General features: G+C 38.6%; 1 protein-coding gene across 1 annotated transcript in view; it reads left to right on the top strand.

Annotated features, from left to right (window-relative positions):
• The window catches only part of LMO7 (LIM domain 7), a 99,906-nt gene that overhangs the window by 61,774 nt on the left and 18,190 nt on the right, over positions 1 to 19,942 (top strand). Inside the window, exons 13-23 of the mRNA XM_010575262.1 lie at positions 351 to 468; positions 1,644 to 1,786; positions 3,074 to 3,512; positions 4,285 to 4,611; positions 7,565 to 7,679; positions 13,835 to 13,996; positions 15,373 to 15,557; positions 16,197 to 16,257; positions 17,306 to 17,362; positions 19,486 to 19,511; positions 19,823 to 19,927. Of these exons, the coding sequence (XP_010573564.1) occupies positions 351 to 468; positions 1,644 to 1,786; positions 3,074 to 3,512; positions 4,285 to 4,611; positions 7,565 to 7,679; positions 13,835 to 13,996; positions 15,373 to 15,557; positions 16,197 to 16,257; positions 17,306 to 17,362; positions 19,486 to 19,511; positions 19,823 to 19,927 (1,738 nt within the window). The remainder of the gene's footprint in view (positions 1 to 350; positions 469 to 1,643; positions 1,787 to 3,073; positions 3,513 to 4,284; positions 4,612 to 7,564; positions 7,680 to 13,834; positions 13,997 to 15,372; positions 15,558 to 16,196; positions 16,258 to 17,305; positions 17,363 to 19,485; positions 19,512 to 19,822; positions 19,928 to 19,942) is intronic.

A 19,942-nucleotide genomic window follows, 5' to 3' on the forward strand; every position in this document is an offset into this window, starting at 1 on the left:
GCATTTTAGGTCAAAGAAAGGAGCAAGGTCAATAAAGAGAGTAACAAGTTTAAACAGAAGTAGCAGTCAGGTACAAGGAGCTCAACGGGAATGGCCAGCATGGAGCTGCTATAGAGCTGCTTATTCCCTTAACCTGATTTTATTTGCTCAAATATGCAACTACTGACTCAAGTGCTGGCATTAGAGCACGTCCCAGCCTCGCTCGTTCAGCTGCCTGTGTGTTTCCTGCTCTATTCGAAATAACACTCAAGAGTGCTCAGTTGTACTAATACAAATCTCTCTCTCAAAGGTTTCACTTGCGTAAATGATGGCTAAGATGTGATGAAGCCAAGTACTCTTTTTCTTTCTAGGAGTAAATCTTTGAATGATGTCAGCGCAGAGGAGCTGCAGTCATTGCGCAAAATCCGTTACGAAGAGCTGCAAAGGATAAAAGAACAGTTACAAGAACAAGATCTAAAGTGGCAAGAAGTAAGTACTCCTCTTCACCTCTCCTCACATGTCCCGCTGAAGGGCTGGCTGCCACCTACCTTCAGTGTCCCTAGAAAACAGGCTTTGGCATGTGGGCAGCAATTTATGGGGCTGTCTTCTAAAACAATCCATCTCATGCAACTACTAGGGATTTGGGGGATGACTGTTTAATGTAGAACTGAAATTATTTTAAGTATCATCATAAGTATCCAATTAATGCTTCAGGATAAGACTTGGGTGTATTGTAATAAAGCCTTCAGGCTTGATTTCTGTGGACATAAAGAAAAGTTAGGGTACAGTTTCATGTGTTATCTGAAATTGTGAATACTTTTTTTGTGGTACAATTGGAATACCTGAGTATTGGACCCTTTGGGAGAAGGAAGGGAAATAATATTTCCTTGTGCAAATTCTTGAGGCTCCTGTCCCCTAGTAACTCTGTCTTAAATCCAACTTGTAAAGTGATGTGGTAGTTTTGTACAGCATCGTAAGGGTATCTGAAGACCTTTTCTTTCTTACTCAAATCACTGCTTGACAATGATTACCAACAAGAAGCTGAAATTAAGAACAGAGCACCAAGCAAGAAGTTTATAGTTGTTTATTTAATGCCATCTCAATTCTAATATTCAGTACTTCTCTTAACTCAGCTCTGGTATTTCATGGAGAATATTGCCAGTTCATATTGTGGTTTTACAGAAATGGAGAAAAATATAGACATATATGTTTTCAATTTAGAATTTAAGGCATATTTATTCTCAAGCTAATGTATCAGTCTAACACAGTAGTTATTTGGGAAAAAACAAACAAACAAACATACTCCAAAGTCTACAACAAAGAAATACACATGGCATTTGCATTAGTTTTCAACCTTGTGTCATTGGGTGAAGTTTTCTAGAATAAAATTGAAAATGTTAAAGGGAAGGAAAAAAGGCAAAACACGTACTTTTCCACTTGTAGTTCAGTAATGACAATTGTTAACTTTAACAGACAGTGAGGCTGTAACCCTAACTGAAATATGAGAACCCCTTTATCATTTAGGAGGAAGGTGCATGAAAATGTGGCTGCCGTGCAGACGTGCAAATAAAATCAGGGCAGTAAGTAGCATGTGCTGGTATGCCTCTGTAGATTTATGAGATCTTGAGAAAATTTGATTGTATATGTTCATGTTATTCTTGTAGGATCTAGCAAAATGGAAGAATCGTAGAAAGAGCTTCACTTCCGAATTGCAAAAGAAAAAGGAAGAGAGAGAAGAAATAGAAAGGAGAGCCTCTGAGGTGTCTGAAAGGAGTACCAAGTCACTGAAAGAAATGCAGCAGGAGAGGTAATGACCCTAATGGGAGTATTGTGTTGAAGAACTTAAATCTGAGCATTTTTATTCCCTTGAATTCTTGAGCAGCTTTTACTAGCAAGTTGCAATTGATTTTGCAGAGATCTCAACAATTTTAGTTGCAAATTATAGTGTAGAAATCTAGGCAATTGAAGGGCAGAATATGGTCTACTAATGCATTGTTTTCACAGAATGTTAAACGGTTTTGCTCTATAAATGTTGTTTTACTCTGCTATCCATTAATAAATGTATCGAGAAGTCAGTATTTGTATCCACTTTAAAGAGGTTAAAACAGTAGTGTCGAACTGGATAATTACCTTTTTAATTCTTGGATCAGCTTAACTATTTCTCTTTCTTCTACCACTGCATTTGTTATTCTTTCAGCCACCCTGAATAAATACAGCCAGAATTTTAATGTATATCGCAGAGCTGTAAACTCTTACTTGATTTCCGCTCTATCCCCAATTGTTCCTCTGGGTTTTTACAGAACAAGATTCTCTCCAAAGAGTAGAAAGTGTAGACTGAGTAGCACAGGACCATTTCTACTGGGGACAGGGGTTTTGTTTGTTTGTTTGTTTGTTTAAGATGCATGTATGACTAAGGTGAAGGGAATATGCACATGGCATGTATTCATAAAACAAGTTTAAATGAGTCTTAATACAGAATGGTTTGACTTTCAGTATTTCCTTTCCTATTTGTGAAAAAATTAGTCTCTTGAATAAAAATGTGGATGCTGATTGTATTGAATGTCCAGTATCATCAGAATCTTCAAAAGGGTGTGGTAAAGATTATCTCTGTGGTGGTTGTTCCTTTATGACAAAGGAATGAATAGCAAAAAAACCCCAAACCAATCTGAACTTCTGGACACCATCTTATTTTGTGATCTAAAGTTCAGTATAGCACTTTCATAGAGCAGACGCATCAGCAGAGCTATACAGTTCAGGCAGTGTTACAGGACTACCTTCTTCCCATTCTTTCCTCAATAAAATCTGAATTTCTGTGGATATGTAACTTGAATAGCTATGTCATTTTCTTGGCAGAGAGATTTCTGTCACGGTGGCAACCTGATAATGTGACAGTAGTATGCCTGAGTGTTATGGGAGTGTTGAAACGGGGAGGAGGGGGAAGAAGGTAGATTTAAAAATATATTAAAATAGTAATATTTTTAAATTATTCCATCCATTTTCATTTAATGGAGATGTGTTTCTTGAGTAGTCGAAAGACTCAGGGCCCACCTGTTTGTCAGGTCACTTTGGTATTTTAACACCTCTGTCCCCATAGGGAGGACAGAGATCAAGACTCCTACGGGCAGCGAAAACATGATCGCAGATGGACGCATTCGCTGAACGACGATGTGTTTAGTGAAGAAAAAGCACCTTCCACACGGTCAGCAGCAAAAGATTACCTTTTGGAAGATGCCTCCTACAGCACGAAGGACAGCAAAAGCGGGTATGCCGCACAACTGCGCAAGGAGAACCTGCCGGAGAGCTCGGCCGCTCATGAAGCTCCTGCTCTGCCAAAGAGCCTGGCAGAGGAGCAGAGCTCGGCTCTTTTGTCTACCCGCTACTCGGTGAATGCTCAAACTGGGTCAGCTCAGGTTTCAGCTTCTCTCCCGAGAAGTTACCAGAAAACCGATACCTCTAGGTTAACATCTGTGGTTACACCAAGACCTTTTGGTGTCCACTCAAGAGGAATCTCGTCACTTCCACGGTCGTTCACGGTAAAATTCCGCTTCATTCCCAAAGTTTGTAAAAGTTGGTGTCTTGGGTAGCTGGGGGGACAGTAGAGTTTTAACATCTGTTGTTTTTTTAAAAAATAATCTGCTGTTTGATGAATGCTGTGATAATAGAGCAGGCAATTCTGTCGTGGCTTTAGATGTTTACTCGTGTTTCTATACTTAAAGGCACTCCTAGAAGTAAGGCTGATAAATATATTTGGTAGAATAATCTTTTTATTACTTGTAGTAAGTCTCCTTAGTGTTCCTTATCAAAAAACCTGCCTTCCTCAGATGTAATTGTCTGAACCTAATTTAACATAATTGTTAGACAAATTTTTCAGGTGATACAAGTTTCTTCTGCTCTGCAGACTTTGGTGAAATAGAAATTTTATGCTAGCCTAAACTTTGCCTGCTCAGTAAAGCACTGAAACACAGAAATTGATTTTTATACCTACCCTGATTACTATGTCAATTTTCATAGCTTTGTCCTAAATGCTTATTTGTCTCAATTTAAAAAATGGTGAGAATGCAGATCATTCTAAGCAGATGTTTTTAACAAGTTTATCATAAAAAGTCTGGACTATTTATTCTGGAAACACTTCAAGAGAAAAAAAAATACATTGCTCTTTAAAGTGGGTAATTAGTAATGGATACAATAACCAGAATTTGCATGAAAGAAAGAGGGGGTTTTGTTAAATATTTGTTAAATATTGCTGAAAGATTCGGGATTTTTTTTTTAAAGCGCATACTTACCAAACTGTCATTTTTGTCCTAGATGGATGATACCCAGAAATACAATGGAGAAATAGAGAAAGCTAAAAGAACTCACACTTTGTTCACTAGCAGTTCGTTTTCACAACCGGACTCCGCACACCCTCTCTCCGCAAACACATTCAGAAGCAGAGGTGAGGAGGAGGAGGAGGAAAAAGAAGGTGTTCAGTCAACACCTTCTCCTAGTTTGGCATTACCTGTAAAATCTCAAGACCAAGATGCTGGAAGCAGTATTCTTAAACCAGAGTATTGCTCTCCTCCTGATTCTCTTTCACTTGCATCTTCTGCAGAAAATGTGAGTCTGCCAGAGCCTGAGGATTCAAAACCCCTGGTAAGTGTGGAAATAACGTGATTACTTAGTGTAACTGAATGCTACAGCAGAGTAAAAGAAAAAATATAAAAATACATCTAATGCAAGTATTTTTTGGTAGTAAGACAACAGCTCAGAAAACTGCTATTTCCTTTGCTGTAATTCAGGGGAAAGAGAATATTTGGAAAGAAAATAATTGCTTGTTTTGCTGCATTTTTTTCCCCATCCTTTATATGTCCTGGGCTTAATTTTATTTCTCATTCTAATTCAAAATAGTTATTCTAAATATTGTTTGAAGCTTGCAAAGTTTTTGTTATTCTCCAAATTAGCACATTGAGCGCACAATCAGGTATGTCAGTTAGATGAATGATCTGAGCTGCTGTAGCATTCATTTGCACTTTTAAACTGGTGGTGGAAAATAAAGATCCACTTTTCAAAGGCCAGCCTTAAACATTAGTATCATACTATCCTTTTTTGTGGCTTGAGCCCCCTCTTTTTTTTTAAAGTAGTATTTACTTGAAATTAATCTAATTAATGTTCACATTAATGAATTTTAAAGAAAATCACCATCTCTGTGTATGTGCTTGTCTAAGAGTTGGGTCTTTCAGTGTTTTTTTTTAATATGTATGTTCAAGTGCTGTTTTCTCCAATTAATCACACGTTTCACATGTGAAAAATGACCAGCAATACCTTTAATTGTCACTACCTTTCTGTAATATCTAATGATGTGGTTCATACCCCTTGACAGATTAGAGATTAACTCTTTGCATTCCTGATGCTGCTGTAAAAGTTAATTGTTCAGTTGCTTGGGTGAGGATCATAAGACCTTGGATGCTGATTTATGAAATTGCTTCCCACACCAGCTTTTTATAAATTCAGTCACTTTGAACCATTCTTCTTCCTAATCACTTATGGAAAAGGAATGCATTTTAGTTTAATATTCCTGATACCCCATGGTGATTGCAATGGAATTGCCATAATTTTTTGAAACTGTGATTGTTGTAGAACAGATCATGATCATTTTATTTTTTTTCTATGTTGTAGCAAAAAACAGGCAGAGGAATTGCTGTTCTAATCAGTGGAAACAGATTAGATATGGGTTCTTTGTATCACTTTAAGCAAGACAAATGAGAACAAAATGTACTAGGTCCATTTTTTTTTCCCTGTCATTAGTCACAAGATTATAAATTGTACTTCCTGCAAATAAGTAATGTGTTTTTTAAAAAAAAAAAAATTAAGAAAACAAATTCAAAAAAGCTTGTGTTGTACCTCAAACAAGCTAAAACATAAAGAATGCAAGTTCCATTTCGCATGTTTGTAAATCATTGCCAGAGTTGAGAGATTGATATAGTTCACTAGTCATCAGGGCAATAACACCAGGTTTGTGGAGTAGTAAGTGTTTTGGAGATGACCTGTCCAAATGATGAAGTACAGTGTACAAAGTCGCATTACTCCTCTGACAAGAGGTAGGTTTGAAGAAGAGCCGGGCTGGGATGGTGGAAATAAAAATAACAACAGTAATTTCCAGGAACACACTCAAATTCAAAAGCTTTATATGTGCTGTAGCCCAGTGTGCTAATCTGTTTTATTAGTAGATTACTATCAGCGTTACTCACCTAAGGACTTGGGTTGTATGGGAGCTTTTGCAAGCTAGTAGCTATGTTTTGACGAAGAGACTTAATTTCTACCCTGGGCTTGTAACAAGGAGTGTTTTGCCAGGAACATTCCTGTAACGGGAGGTGAAATGTCAGGATGTTGCCTTGCCAATGTTGTTGTCTTCTGCGCCCAGCACTCGGGTACTGCTGAAGCCTCCTCTGGCTGTGTCCTGCCCAGAGACTCTGGGTAACTACAGCTGCTTGTACTGAGCTCCCTGCAGCTGCCTGTTGCATCCTACCAACCAACATAGGAGCTTTGGGGAATTGGCTTAGATACCTAGACTTCTAAATATTTTAAGTTAGGCAAAATGAATCCCCCCCTTCAGGAAAGCTGGTTCGCTAGGCAACTAAAGTGTAGGTGTACACTTAGTACACCAAATTTAGTACATATGTGGGTGTTTCCTTCATTGCATGCGTTGCTGGAATATATCTATTTTAACAGTGTTTGACAGAAAAAGTCTAAAATATTTTCTTTCCTTTTAGAACAATGTCAGTTCCATACTAACGAAGTAAATAGCGTGCATTTGGGCATTTTAATTGTTTTTTAATGAGTTCACGTTAAAATGTTAATGTATGCAACACATGTTCATGATATATCGTGGGACTGAACGCACGTGTTGCAAAATGTTTTCCCAATCAAATGTTTCTGTAGTTTACAATGGTAATGTTGGGTTTTCATTTAGATTTTGAAAGCATCTTGAAAGTCCCCTAGAATGGAAGATCTGGATTCTAGCTAATTCTGGAATTAGTTTTATTATCTAAGGTCTCCATTACAAAATCTATAGCAAGCTAGTAGTATTTCACAGAAAATTAAAAAAGGTGATTGTTCACCCAAGTAAACCTAGTTGCAGCATTGAGCTTAAAGGAAATTGATGATGCCTGCTGTAGGATGTGTGAGGAAAAAAATACTATGATTTACTGTTATCTAGCTTTTTCACATCTCTGTTTGACTGATACTCTCTCAGGAGATAGTGCGTTCCACAAATTCACAAGACTGTGCATGAAGACCCATTTAGGGTTTTAGTTTCCTCAAATTTCTTACATTTTGTAGCATCGTGTTAGGAAACATCTAAAATAAGAGAGGTACACAGCTAAATATATATGTAGAGAAAATACAAATGTGAACTGAAAAATGTACCTGTTTGAATAAAACAAATTAGTTACTTAACTGCCTTCATTGCTGTTTCCTTTGTCTATAGTGCTAATAATAGATGATTAAAGTGCACATTGTGAGCAGTCTTACTTATTTAGAGGATAAACTTTCCCTCATTTCGATTCCTGTGATACCAGATACTGTAGTGTCATGTTTTATTTTTCAGGAACAGTACAGTGATATGAGAATCAGTATAAACCAGAGACCTGGCCACAGTCGCAGCTTTGGGTTTACAACAAATTGGAGTTCTTCAGGGGCATTTGTACATACAGTTGAAGAAGGTAAATGTGTATTAACTGTACAAATTTTTGTTCTTGTGTTTAGTTTACAGAGACTTCTAATTAAGGCATTTGCTGTTAAGAATGTTGCAAATATTTAAAAAACTTGGGTGGAGAATTGAAAAATCAATATTTAGTTTGCTAATGTATTTCTGTGAAACCTCATCTCTTGAAACAAGTTGAATTCAGAAATACTAAACCGGCATTTTCTTGGTCAAGGACATACTATAACCACTGAAAAGGCACAAACGTGATCACTCAAACATTCATCAAGCCTGTTACAGAACAGTAGTAAGGGGCACATACAGACTTTTAATACTGAGATTGTTCCTTTCAGCTAAGTTTAAAAGATTTCACTTTGTATGGTTTGTAAACATATGCAGAGGAAATTTAGGAGTTAATATTTTTATTTTAATTTCACCTTTCTTAGCCACGTTGAATTTTGGAGACAATTAATATTTTTCAGCAGTTGCAACTTCTAAATTGATTTCCAGTGCAGGTTTTTTTTCAGATGTGTTTAATACTGTGGAAAAGCAAAGATTTTTGTCTTGAACATAAAGTTTATTTCTAAGCTTTAGTAGTCTTCTGCAGAGAACAAGCTTAGTTTTCTTAATTAAAAAAAAAAAACAAACAAAAAAACAACAAAACCCCAAGCAAATAACATGTAAGGCTTGTTTTCTGAACAGTCATATTTCCCATTGCCGGTAATACTTGAAGACTACTTAATTGTGCCCTTTCTTCCAGCTAACACAAGATCATCCTGAGAAAGGAGAAATAACTGGAAACTTCTCATTTAGTTTACCCTTCATTATGCTTTCCAGCAAGGAAAAAAAATACCATTTAACAGTACTACTGAGCAGCCTTGATTTTTTTTTTTTTCTTTTCCTTTTCTTTTCCTTTTCATTTCATAGTCAATTTTTAGTCTTCTCTTCACTATAGCTGGATACTTAGAATCATAGAATCATTTAGGTTGGAAAAGACCTTCAAGATCGAGTCCAACCATCATCCATGCCCACTAAACCATGTTCTGGAGTACCCCTTCTACATACTTTTTGAATACCTCCAGGGATGGTGACTCAACCGCTTCCCTGGGCAGCCTATTCCAATGTGTGACAACCCTCTCAGTAAAGAAATTTTTCCTAATATCTAACCTAAATCTCCCTTGCCTCAACTTGAGGCCATTTCCTCCTGTCATCTCCAGCTACCTGACAGAAAAGACCAGCACCCACCTCGCTACAACCCCCCTTCAGGTAGTTGTAGAGAGCGATAAGGTCTCCCCTCAGCCTCCTCTTTTCTAGACTAAACAGCCCCAGCTCCCTCAGCCGCTCCTCATAAGACTTGTGCTCCAGGCCCCTCACCAACTCAGTTGCCCTCCTCTGAACATGCTCCAGCAGCTCAATGTCTTTCCTGTAGTGAGGGGCCCAAAACTGAACACAGTAAATTAGATTGTAACCATTAATAATCACTTTGTGTGAAGAATAACTTTCCATTTACTTTCCCTGCTGCTAGGTTTCTGGCTTAATTTTGTTATTTGGAGAGGCAGAGGACTGTCTCTTCGCACTGCCAGCTGTGAATGAGAAACCTGAGGGTAGTGAATGTTCCTGCTGGTCATTCGCAAAGGTCCAAGTGAGCTCTATCCCCAGCTCTGTAGGCTAGGAAAAGATGAAGGCCTTGTGACTGTTATCTTGTTTATACTTTATTAGCATTCTCGCAAGGAGGGGCGCAAAGTATAAAGATTGAATGGAGCATGGGCTGCATCTTGGTATTCGTGTTTATAGCATGTATTTAACATCTTTTTTTCAACAACTGACTCATGTTGTATCCTTGTTCAATAGCTGTAGCTTCCTTTAAAGGAACAAAGGATGAAAGAGGTAGACAGCCCATTGAAAGAGTAAGGTGTGTTTTCAGTTGGGCACTTCCAAATGTCGTGTTTCCTTTTTTTAAGGGTAAGTCATAGGATGCTTCAGGTTGGAAGGGACCTTGGAAGACGACCTAGAGTAAACCCCTGCTCAAAAAAGTGTTAAGACTTAATTCAGAGTAGGTTGCCTAAGGCCTTACCCAGGTGGGTCTGAAACCCTCCAAGGATGGAGGCTGCACAGCCTCTCTAGGCAGTGTGCTCCAATGGATAATTACCCTCACAGAGAAAATTTTTCCCATATATCCAGCCAGACCATCCCTCGTCTCAGTTCATAACCACTGTGCTGTGTTCTCCTGCCATGGATTTCAATGAAGAGCAGGCTTTCCCTTCTTACTGACCTCCCTGTAGGTACTGGAGTTGGGAGAACTGCTCTTAGGTCCCCCCGCAGACTCTCTTCTCCAGGTTGAACAAGCCTTGTTCCTCACAGGGCAAGTGGTCCAGCCCCAACAATCCCAATGGCCTCCTGTGAACTTGCCCCAGTTTATTGATGTCTGTCTTAGAGTGGGACAACGGAGCTGGATGCAGTCTTGTCAATATGGCATAACAAGTGCTGAGTGAATGGGATAGTCACTTCCCTTGATCTGCTGGTCATGCAGGCATTCATGTGGCCCTGGGTATTGATAGCCCCATGACTGCCAGGGGCTGCTGCTGCCTCACATTTAGCTGAGAGTCCACCAGGACCTCTCCAGCCCATCAGCCCCCAGCCTGTAGCATCACTGGGGTTAGTCCATCCCAGGAGCTGAGCTCTGTATTTGCCTGTGTTGAATGTCAGGTTCCTGCACTGAATGGCAGCCCTGCCCTCCAGCGTATCAGCCACCCGCTCCCTTTTTGTGTGGTTTGCAAACTTGATGAGGGTGTGTTTCACCTCCTCCCCTTCCTGGTTGTTAGTGAACATGTTAGAGAGGACAGGTTCCACCATACACCTCTGGGGAGCTCCACTTGTAACCCGCCTCCAGGCTGAGTATGAACCATTAACCACCACCCATTGAGCCTGACAGCCCAGCCAGTTTTTCACCCATCTGGTCACTCTGCCCTGTAGACAATACTATCCCAACTTTGATACCAGGATACTGTGGAAGATCATGTCAAAAGCCTTATTAAAGACAAGGTGGATGGTATCCGCCACTCTCCCTTCATCCACAGATTCAGTAATGTCATCACTGAAAACAACCAGGTTGATCAAGTGTGATTTAGGCTTGGAAAATCCTTACCAACTGTTCCCAGTCACCTTTTTCTCTTCCTTGAGGCCAGAAGTAGCTTCCAGGAAGACTTTCTCTGACTATCTTGACATACTTGTCATTCTAACTAGCGATATGATTTTCTTCAGGTGATAACTTGCATTTCTCTTTTTACTACTTACAAGTGACACTGTATCCTGCATATGCTTTTCCTTCAAAAAAATAAAACTACTTGGGAAGCAAAATTAACTTCTTATAAGTGTTCTCAAAGAGCTTAATTAGAGTTAAGCTCCTAACACAGGTTTCAGTGAGGCCCCTTTACTACATAAAAAAGATGATAATGCTCATTTTTTACTGGAATTTTCAACCTTTACACTAAAAATTAGGTAAACAGAGAAAGCCTTGAAGTCATTAGTCTAGACATTGTTCTGCCAGCTTCCCCACTGCTGTATAATCTTTATTGTTTCAGTCCTTTCCCTTTCACCCACCCTACTTGCAATCATTTTTTTTGAGATGGTGTTGATGTAGGAGTGCACAGGTCTGTGGTCAAATGCTTGCAGGCATGTAGGACAAAGTAAATTTGACCCACTTCCTTCAAGGTTTAATTTTTTGTGTGACTGAGCTAGTATTTATCTGTTGTAATAACAACAGATGGGGATAGGTTAGAGATAACTAAATACGTATGGAAAATGAGTGAGTATTTGGTTGGATTTGTTTTCATTGGGAGCTAGTAAAAAAGAAAAATCTTCTACCTTCAGGGAAACTTAAGAAAAACCAGAAATACATGTTTTTATATAATGTAAAGGAGCTGGACAGAGAAAAAGAACTGGTACCATACAACTTTTGGCACCTGAATTGCCAGCTAATCTCTGTAGGCTTCTTTGGAGGTGAGTGAGAGTAGAAGCCTAATATAGGAGCTCTGGTTTGCACTCTTGAGAAGCCCTTCCATTCGCAGACTGCAAAGGCAGTAGAGGAAGAGCAGCTGGCAAAGTTACGTGCCAAAAATTGAGCAGTGTAAGTTGTCCTGGCTCTGGTAGGTCTCTACATGCAATCCAGAGACTGCTCCTATTCATCCAAATCTGTATGGTTGGGGTATAGTCTGGATGTGTTTTTCTGGTGATATTATAGGAGGAACCATGCAATCTCAAATTCTCTTCCTTTCCTAAAACCTGAGTTGGTAGCCCACTTTTCCTTTCATATGCTTAGCATAACTGAGCCAAGGTATACTGTTCTCATCTCTGAGCTGGGTCTCATCCCAGTCAAATTATCTGAGTAAAATGAGCACCACCTTTTTTGGTTTCTAAGGCTTGTTCTGTCACAACAGAAAACAGGGAAATTATCACTTCTGATGACTCTCCTTGAGCCTAAAGCATTCCTTATACCATGAGCATAAAAGTTCTGTCTACATGTGGTCAAACTATATGGTACTAAAGATCTTAAATTTTGAAATCAGACACAATTCCAAATGTTATATGATGTTGTTGAAAATAGTAACTTCAGTGGTAGTATCTTCAATAGTATCCTTAACAGTACCTTCAGTTAATAGATTTAAAAATCTATTAATTTTTTACATCTTCTTGGCTCTAAGGAGATGCTTTTTTTTCCAGTTTAACTGTTGCCTGTGTTTTCTTCCTCCAGCTGAAAACCCTACATTTTATTCTATAATATCATTTAAAAGTAATTGGTGTGTTTTGAAAATTTTACTGATAGCTGCTAATGGAGTTTTTAGTCCATACTTTAAAAAGAATGCAGAAAAACAGAACATGGAACTATGGTCTTCCAGCACAGTAGTTAGCATTGGATTTTTTTTGTAAACGATGATGGATCACTGGTTGGTGCATTATTAGGAAGCATAGCATTTCTTCATTTCTTAACTTCCTCTGGTGCCAGGAATATTAAAAGCTATCTGAATCCTTAGTGGATGATCCAGACTTCTAGCAGCACTTTACTAGTGAATCAGTAGAAGGTCAGGGCAAAGCATACGATGTCTAAATTCTTCTGCCATGCTTGTCCGCCTTTGTTTCTGATACTGTAATATGGCATTGTTCTTGGTATATTTTAAACAAGATGTGTGGATTTCACTACTTACTTTGGAAAACGCTCCCATTGTGTAATTCAAATTTGGTTTATTTTATTAACATGGGGATTTATTGTGCAGTCTTTAACTACATTTTCACTTAGCTTTCCCATTTTTCTATTCTGCTAAGGGAGTAATTGTTAATGGAAGAACCATTAAAATGTAATTCATAAAATCTTACTTAGGGAAGTCTGAGTTTCTCAGCTCATCCATTTTCTGAATTAAATAGAAAAAAAGTTTATTAACTGCTCCCATATGTTCTCAGTCCTTAGGCTAGTGCGATCACCTGCCAATGTTTAGTAGTAGACAAAAAAGAGTATAAAGTACAGCCTGTCTTGCAAAGTATCAGTAGAATTCAAAGTCCAAGCTGCAATAAAATTTGCTCCTAATTGACAAAAATAAATAGAATCCAGAGAATTCTAATGGGGCAGCACCCAGCAATATCTTGAGTCCAATTACCAGTCAATTCAGAGATAACAAACTATTCTAGCAAAGCAATAGAGCAGCCTGTTCTTGTCAGTAGAGCCTGGAAAATGTAAATAAGAATATGAGAAGGCCAGCTACTATTAGAATTAACAAAGCGGAGGCTGTTTTTTGGGCAAATAAAAGGATTACCCAAACATTGGCTGAATTTCAGCTAATTGTTGGCTACAGACACTGTGGTGTGCACGCGCTTTCTCTCACTATCCCAGATGATAAAGGTGAGTTAGTGGAGGCAGGAGTGGGCCCAGAGGCTGTTTATTAAATGGGCTAGCCAGAATGTGAATGCTTGCAAGTCCAAAAGACTGATGTCCTTTGTCATTTTCCTAAGTTTCAAATTGAAACATTACTTTGATATTGAGTTTACTGAGCTTCTATTCACAGTGCAGTAGATTTTTCAAAGACTTTCTGAATATCCACCAAAAAAAAATTCATTCAGTCTCGACTGTGGTAAAAAATAATTGTGAATGGAGATACAATTTTATTTTTCTTCTGCTTTCTGCAGGTAGCCCTGCAGCACTTTGTCAGCTGCATGTAGATGATGAGATCATTGCTATCAATGGCACAAAGGTGTCACGTATGGACTATTGTCAGTGGGAAGAAGCCATCAGCAGAGCACTAGAAACTGGAAACCTGGTCATGGATGTCAGACGATATGGAAAGAATGGTGAGTTGTTTCGTCGGGCAGATACAGTATGCTCTGTAAGGCAAATAAGCTTTGTCTCTGCTGTACCTGACAGCTGAGTCCTTATTACCCTTACAGTAGTAATATGTATCTAAGCTAAAGTAGTTTACTAGCACGTCTGTTGCATTTTAACACAACTTGGCTATTTTCTAACTACTTGTGCACTAGAAATGTCTTGACAAGCAAGTCTACAAAGCATTGAACTACTGACCTCTCTTGTGCTCTGGCCTGTTTCTGAGAGGATACACAAGTTAAAAAAGCATGTAACCACCACACAAGGGAATATAATGTTTTCTTTCCTGCCATGCCACAAAAAAAAAGGAGGGGCTAGTGTCTAGAGGAAAGTAATTTTTAGAGCCTCTCTCCTTCAGTCAGCAGCTCCTTTTTTCATTAGGGAAGGAAGTTCTTGTGTTCCTTTTTCCAGGGAGTGTTTTGGGTGGCGTATGAACTTGTGAGTGTGTAGCACCTCTGTGCTATGATTTTGACCATTGACTCAAATATTATGATGCTGTAATCTCTCCAGAATGGTACTACCTGTTCTGGCTAGTGAGGGTTTCCATCCTGGCTGAAGGCTTTGTAGTATCTCTAGAGTTGCCATGGGTTTGGTCAGGATACCCTTTCGAAGTCCCAAAAGAATTTTCCAGAGTTGGAACTGTGACCAATGACTTCTTTCACATTATAAAGACAAAACATTATTTTAGTGGGAAGCGAGGTAGAATAAGTTGCCAGCAAGTGGGGGAAAAAATAGTGAGGTGGGTAAGAGGCAGGAAACAAATCACAACTTATACAGGGCCTAGCACAAACAAAGAGTAAAATTAGTGGAGAGCTCATTGAATAAATTTTAGGGAGTTGGTGGGAGAAATGATGGAGTCTGAGAGAAGATTGATTTGTCTTCACCTCATCAGTTTTGCTAGTTTAGTTTAGACTGCCTTTTTTTTTTGCCCTCTGTGTGTTTCCTGAGGAGCATGGTGAAAATGACACTTCCCTGGACAGTGTATGAGTCAAACTGTACCTTTTGTGAGTAAAGCTGGAAGAATTTCCTCAATCCTTACTAATGCTAATGAAATAGTTTCCAATGAATACTAATTGCTCTGTAATGTTGAGCTTCCATAGTCCATGTTAGCAAAACTTCTAGTAAACTTTTACCTGGCTTATGACTAATACTTGCATTTGTGGGGAAGGCGGTCTGCTCATAAAAGCCCTTTTTCCTGTCTTCACAAATTCCACCTGATTTGTGTCTCTCCCTCTTCTGTTATGTGGTTTTTTTTGTGTTATTTTAATGTGTTTTCACTAACTCTTGTTCTGTTCTTTGACATTACTGTCTACATTAATTTCTTGATCCTCCACACACCAAAAAGACTGGGGCAAAGACCAGCCTTCCCTGCCACATGTAAGGCATAAAATCCTCAATCTCACCAGTATGGCTACCAACATTATAGGTACATCTGAAAATAAATGGATTGATGCAACTTCTGGAGAACACGTTTCAAATGTTTCCACCATATCAACAAAAAGAGATTTCTCCAGCAGCCTTCAAAGTTCTGTAAGTATGTTTTTGAAGGGTCATGGGATTTGGGGGTAGGAAAAAAGTAAAAATGTAATGCCCTGGTAGGGGGAGGATGGAGAAAAGACCCTGGAAATCTTATTTTTACTTGTTTTGCTTAAGGAATATGTAGGATACTGCAAATACAGAGATGTAGCTGTGTACGTATTAAGGTAAATAAGATGTTTTAAAGACTTGCTACTGTCCATTCATGAGTGGATGCTGCTAAGTGATAAGTATTAAAATATGCACAGACTATGTTTTAACGAAACTGTATAGAGTGTTTATTCTGTAGAAAAGACTTTTACCTCCCGTATTAGTGCAAATGAAAGTTGCAGCCCCAAAGCACAAGTGTATATGCGCTTTCAAGTAACACCCTGCCTGCCAAGGAGCTGAAATAGGAAGATCTCAGCTTCTGGTGTTTTCTTGCAAACTAACGGTTTTTATTTCTGCCACCAATTCACAGCTGGTTATTGATCCCCTCAAATGCCTGCAGTCAGGAAGTTTCAGATAGTTTTGTATCTTTCTGTGGAAAGTGTTCTGAAGTGTTTCATGATACACAGTTCCTGTTAGGGGGGACCTGTAGTTGGATAAACTTCCACAAATCTAATGAGTGTAAGCCCTATATTTTTTTTTCAGGATACAGAAACAAAATTGATAAATGGAGTGCAAGGAGATCTTAGCTCTAATGATCAAAGAGGTAAACCACTGTTGCTTTTCATCTGCTAATTGTGTGGGTTTGGAACAAGCACAGACACTAAACCTGTAATCATTGCAAGCTTTATACAGTGGGCGAAGCAAGACTTTAATGAACTGGAAGCTAGATAGGTATCACAGTGATCTAGTTGCATCCAAACTGGGTGTAGTTTGCTTCCACCATGTGCTAGGCAGTTGGAGAACTGACAACAAAGCAGTAACAACCCCCCCCATCTCTGCATTAGTGGTTGTAAATTTACTGTGTCGTAGGGGGTGAAAGAGAAAGAGAAGGCAAGCAATTTATTGTAATTGCAACTGCACTGTGTGGAGACTGAGTCAGTATGAGTATCAATTTATTTCAGTGTCCCGGAAGAGTGTAAAGAGTATTCAACTTTTTTTTTCTTTTTTTTTCCTTTTTCAGTTGTGAGGCTTTGGGGGTAGTGGTTGTTTTACTATTATTATTTTACTTTTATTCCTGGAGAATGATATTGATGGTATGAATAATAATTACTTACGATGCTGTAAACAGTTATAGCCTTACTTGATGACAGTGAGAGAAACCAGGTACGTATACTTCCTAATGGAACAATAATCCTTAAATGGGAGCTTTGGATTTCATTTTATCTTGAATGCATGTGGCCATGTATAAAAGAGTTCCCCCAAGAGATCAGTTGCCCTCTGGAGATGCCTTTCTGATGGCCTTAAATGGTGATTAGGCTCCTAAATCCAATTTGGCATCTCAGCTGAGAGGCTTAAATTAGACAGGGAGAGTCTGAGTCCAAGTTTGACACTTGTCTGTTGTTATGGTTGGACATCGTTAGTGATAAAATGAAATACTAATCAGTGTATGAAGTAACCTACTAAAAACTGTATTTGTTATGAAAGTTAAGACTTCCTTTGTGTTTCAGGGGCTTTTTATTTTTCTGAAGTGATGTTGCTGTAGATTGGAGGTCTAACAAAAGTTTCTTATCCAGTGGTGATAGTCATTTAAAAAAAAATAAGACAGACAGCACCTCGTTGACTTGTTTGTATTCTTTGTATTTTTCAAATAGCATCTGAACCTATTTCTTTGAAAAACTTAAAAAGGCGGTCACAATTTTTTGAACAAGGTAAACCAAAGAGCTAACATTTCATGTACTTCCATGAAATTTTCTGCTGTACACTCTTCCTAACAAGTCTGGTGCTGGGTACTATACCTCTTCGGCATTGTCTGTTGCAGTTACAACGAAGCAACATAATTAATTTCCCTTCTTTCCCCAGGGTCATCAGGTTATTCTTACAATTCATGGGTCTACCTTTGTGGTAATGGGTCTTTGTGTGTTCTCTTATCTCTATAGCTGTTTAAATCTATTCTATGTTGTTCATACTTTTTTTTTCACTGGGTACAAGCAAGAAGGGTAGCACACTCTGTTCAGGTTTGCTACTACCTACAAAACAAGAATAACGTTGAATATTCCAGCAGAGGCTTAGCACAGTTCTCAAAGAGCTGTTGATAAAATACTTAACTCTGGATTTGAGTTTATCTTGAGTTGCAGCTCTGTGCTTTCATCTAAATTGGTGGGAAAAGGCAGCTGCTGGCTTTCCACTATGTCATGATGTCACAAGATCCCAAGAAGACTGATATAAATTTTGAATTGAATATGCTAGCTTTTAAAGGCAAAAAATGAGGCACTCAATTTTGGTTTTGTAGGTTGCTTTTTGGTGTTTTGCATGTCACAACTCACATACTTCCACTAATGTTGTATGTCTAATGCTGTCTTCAGACTATGTATGCCTTGCTGTTTTGCTGTAGCCTGAAAGAGTGAAATTCTGGCCCACTGGAAGTTCAGTGTGAATTTTGCCAGTGATTTTAGTGGGGGCCAGGACTTTGCCTTCAGTGGTGATGGCTTCTGTTTTTTCCAGAAGTGATATGTGAAGTGCCACAGCATAGATCTGTGTTTGTGGTTCTGTTTGCTTTTAAATACTTCTGCTGCAATGTATCTACAATATGGTGGTATTTTGTTGGTGGTTGTTTTGTTGATTTTGGGGGGGTTTCTTTTAAAGACTGCCTATGAAGTTTGGGGTTTATTTTAATAAATTTTGTAGCAGTATTTGAAGTATTTCACTTGTGCTTGAGGAGGAGGAGAAGGGCATATTTCTAGAGTGTAAGCTCAGTACAGTTTTGTTCATTTTAAACTTTTGACACTAGCTTTACAGTGATATGAAAGATTCTTTTTTCTAAATCTGTACAGGCTAGTATAAGCTTACAGGGGTGACAGAAGAGGGGAGCAAACGTAAGTGCTGCCTGTACCTCCCATTAGCATCTCCTGGCGCAATTACAGGGGATCAAGTCTGTTTGTCCTATTGTAACTGTGGCTGTTGCCTTCTAACAATGAAGACAAAATTGTGCATATATAAATTGGACCCTAATCTGTGACTCATTAGATGTCTTTTGTATCCTAAATTTGACCTTTTCTCCACTTCATGTGGTCATACTTCAGAAAACTGTTGCAACCTGTTGTTTTTATGCCTTTTTTTTTTTTTTTAACTGAAGTTTGGACAGCGAAGTACACTAGCAACAAACAAAAATAGTGATGATGCTTAGGAAAGGATTATACTTAAATCTGTGCTTCTCCACATTTTCTCGACTTCCGATACATTAGCATAATACACGCCTCTCTCTAATAAGCATCTTGGCACAAGCTAACACCAAGCATGATAAATAGCATAAGGTTGGTGGTGAATGGTGACAAGTCCACCACATTCAAGTGTATTTTTCAGAGTAGGAAAGGAGGACAGTTGGAAAGGGGTAATACATGGTTTTGTGGTAGAGAAGTTGGCTGTGGATGTCTATTGCTCTTAATTCATGTCAAGGGCAGTAAGTGAGTAGCTGCTCTACCCTGGAGCAGCATTCTGGGTATTGGTCATGCTAAATAGTTGGGTTTCACAATAATAATAGGAGAGGTGTAGCAAAGAACCTCTGTATTGCCACAGTGGGAGATGTACTGCTAATTCAAGCAATTGCTGATGCCACTTGTAAGCATGTAAAGCTATTAAACAATTGTGCACATTAGTTGAAAGCAGCTAATGAATTCTGACCTCAAGTAGGTTCAGTAGGGCAAAATGCAAGCATGGCTTACTAAGGAAACAAAAATTAGTCTGAAGCTAAGACTTCCCACATTTACACAAGTCTTGCAGTAGTAAGTATATATGGTTCTAATGATTTCTGGTTTTTGCCTTCCAAAATTCACAGGAGGCCCAGAGCCTGCAATGCCTGATGTAAGTACTATTTACAAACTACTAATTAGTTGTATAATCCTGGTCTTTTCAAGAAGCCCACTGCTTTCTATTGCTTTTTATACTGCTTTAAAATTGTGATCAAATCTGAGAGTACTGACTAAGATTTTCTAATGTGTCATGGAACGGTTGCTTTCCATCCCTTTGAAGAAAAGGGTAATTTATGTCCTTGTGACTATAAAGCTGTAGTATTTGTAATAGCTTTTATTTCTCAATTTAAAAATAACTTTTAAAATGTAGAGTGGTGATAACATGGAAGAAGATAATATTATTTCATTTCTGTGCTATATTAGCTCCCAGTCCCATCCATTAGTGCTCCCAGTCGTCGGGTTTGGGATCAAGAGGAAGAACGAAAACGACAGGAAAAATGGCAAAAGGAGCAGGACCGTTTATTGCAGGTATAATTAATCTTC

The sequence above is a fragment of the Haliaeetus leucocephalus genome, unplaced genomic scaffold, assembly GCF_000737465.1.
Source record: "Haliaeetus leucocephalus isolate CR32 unplaced genomic scaffold, Haliaeetus_leucocephalus-4.0 Scaffold462, whole genome shotgun sequence".
NCBI lineage: Eukaryota > Metazoa > Chordata > Aves > Accipitriformes > Accipitridae > Haliaeetus > Haliaeetus leucocephalus.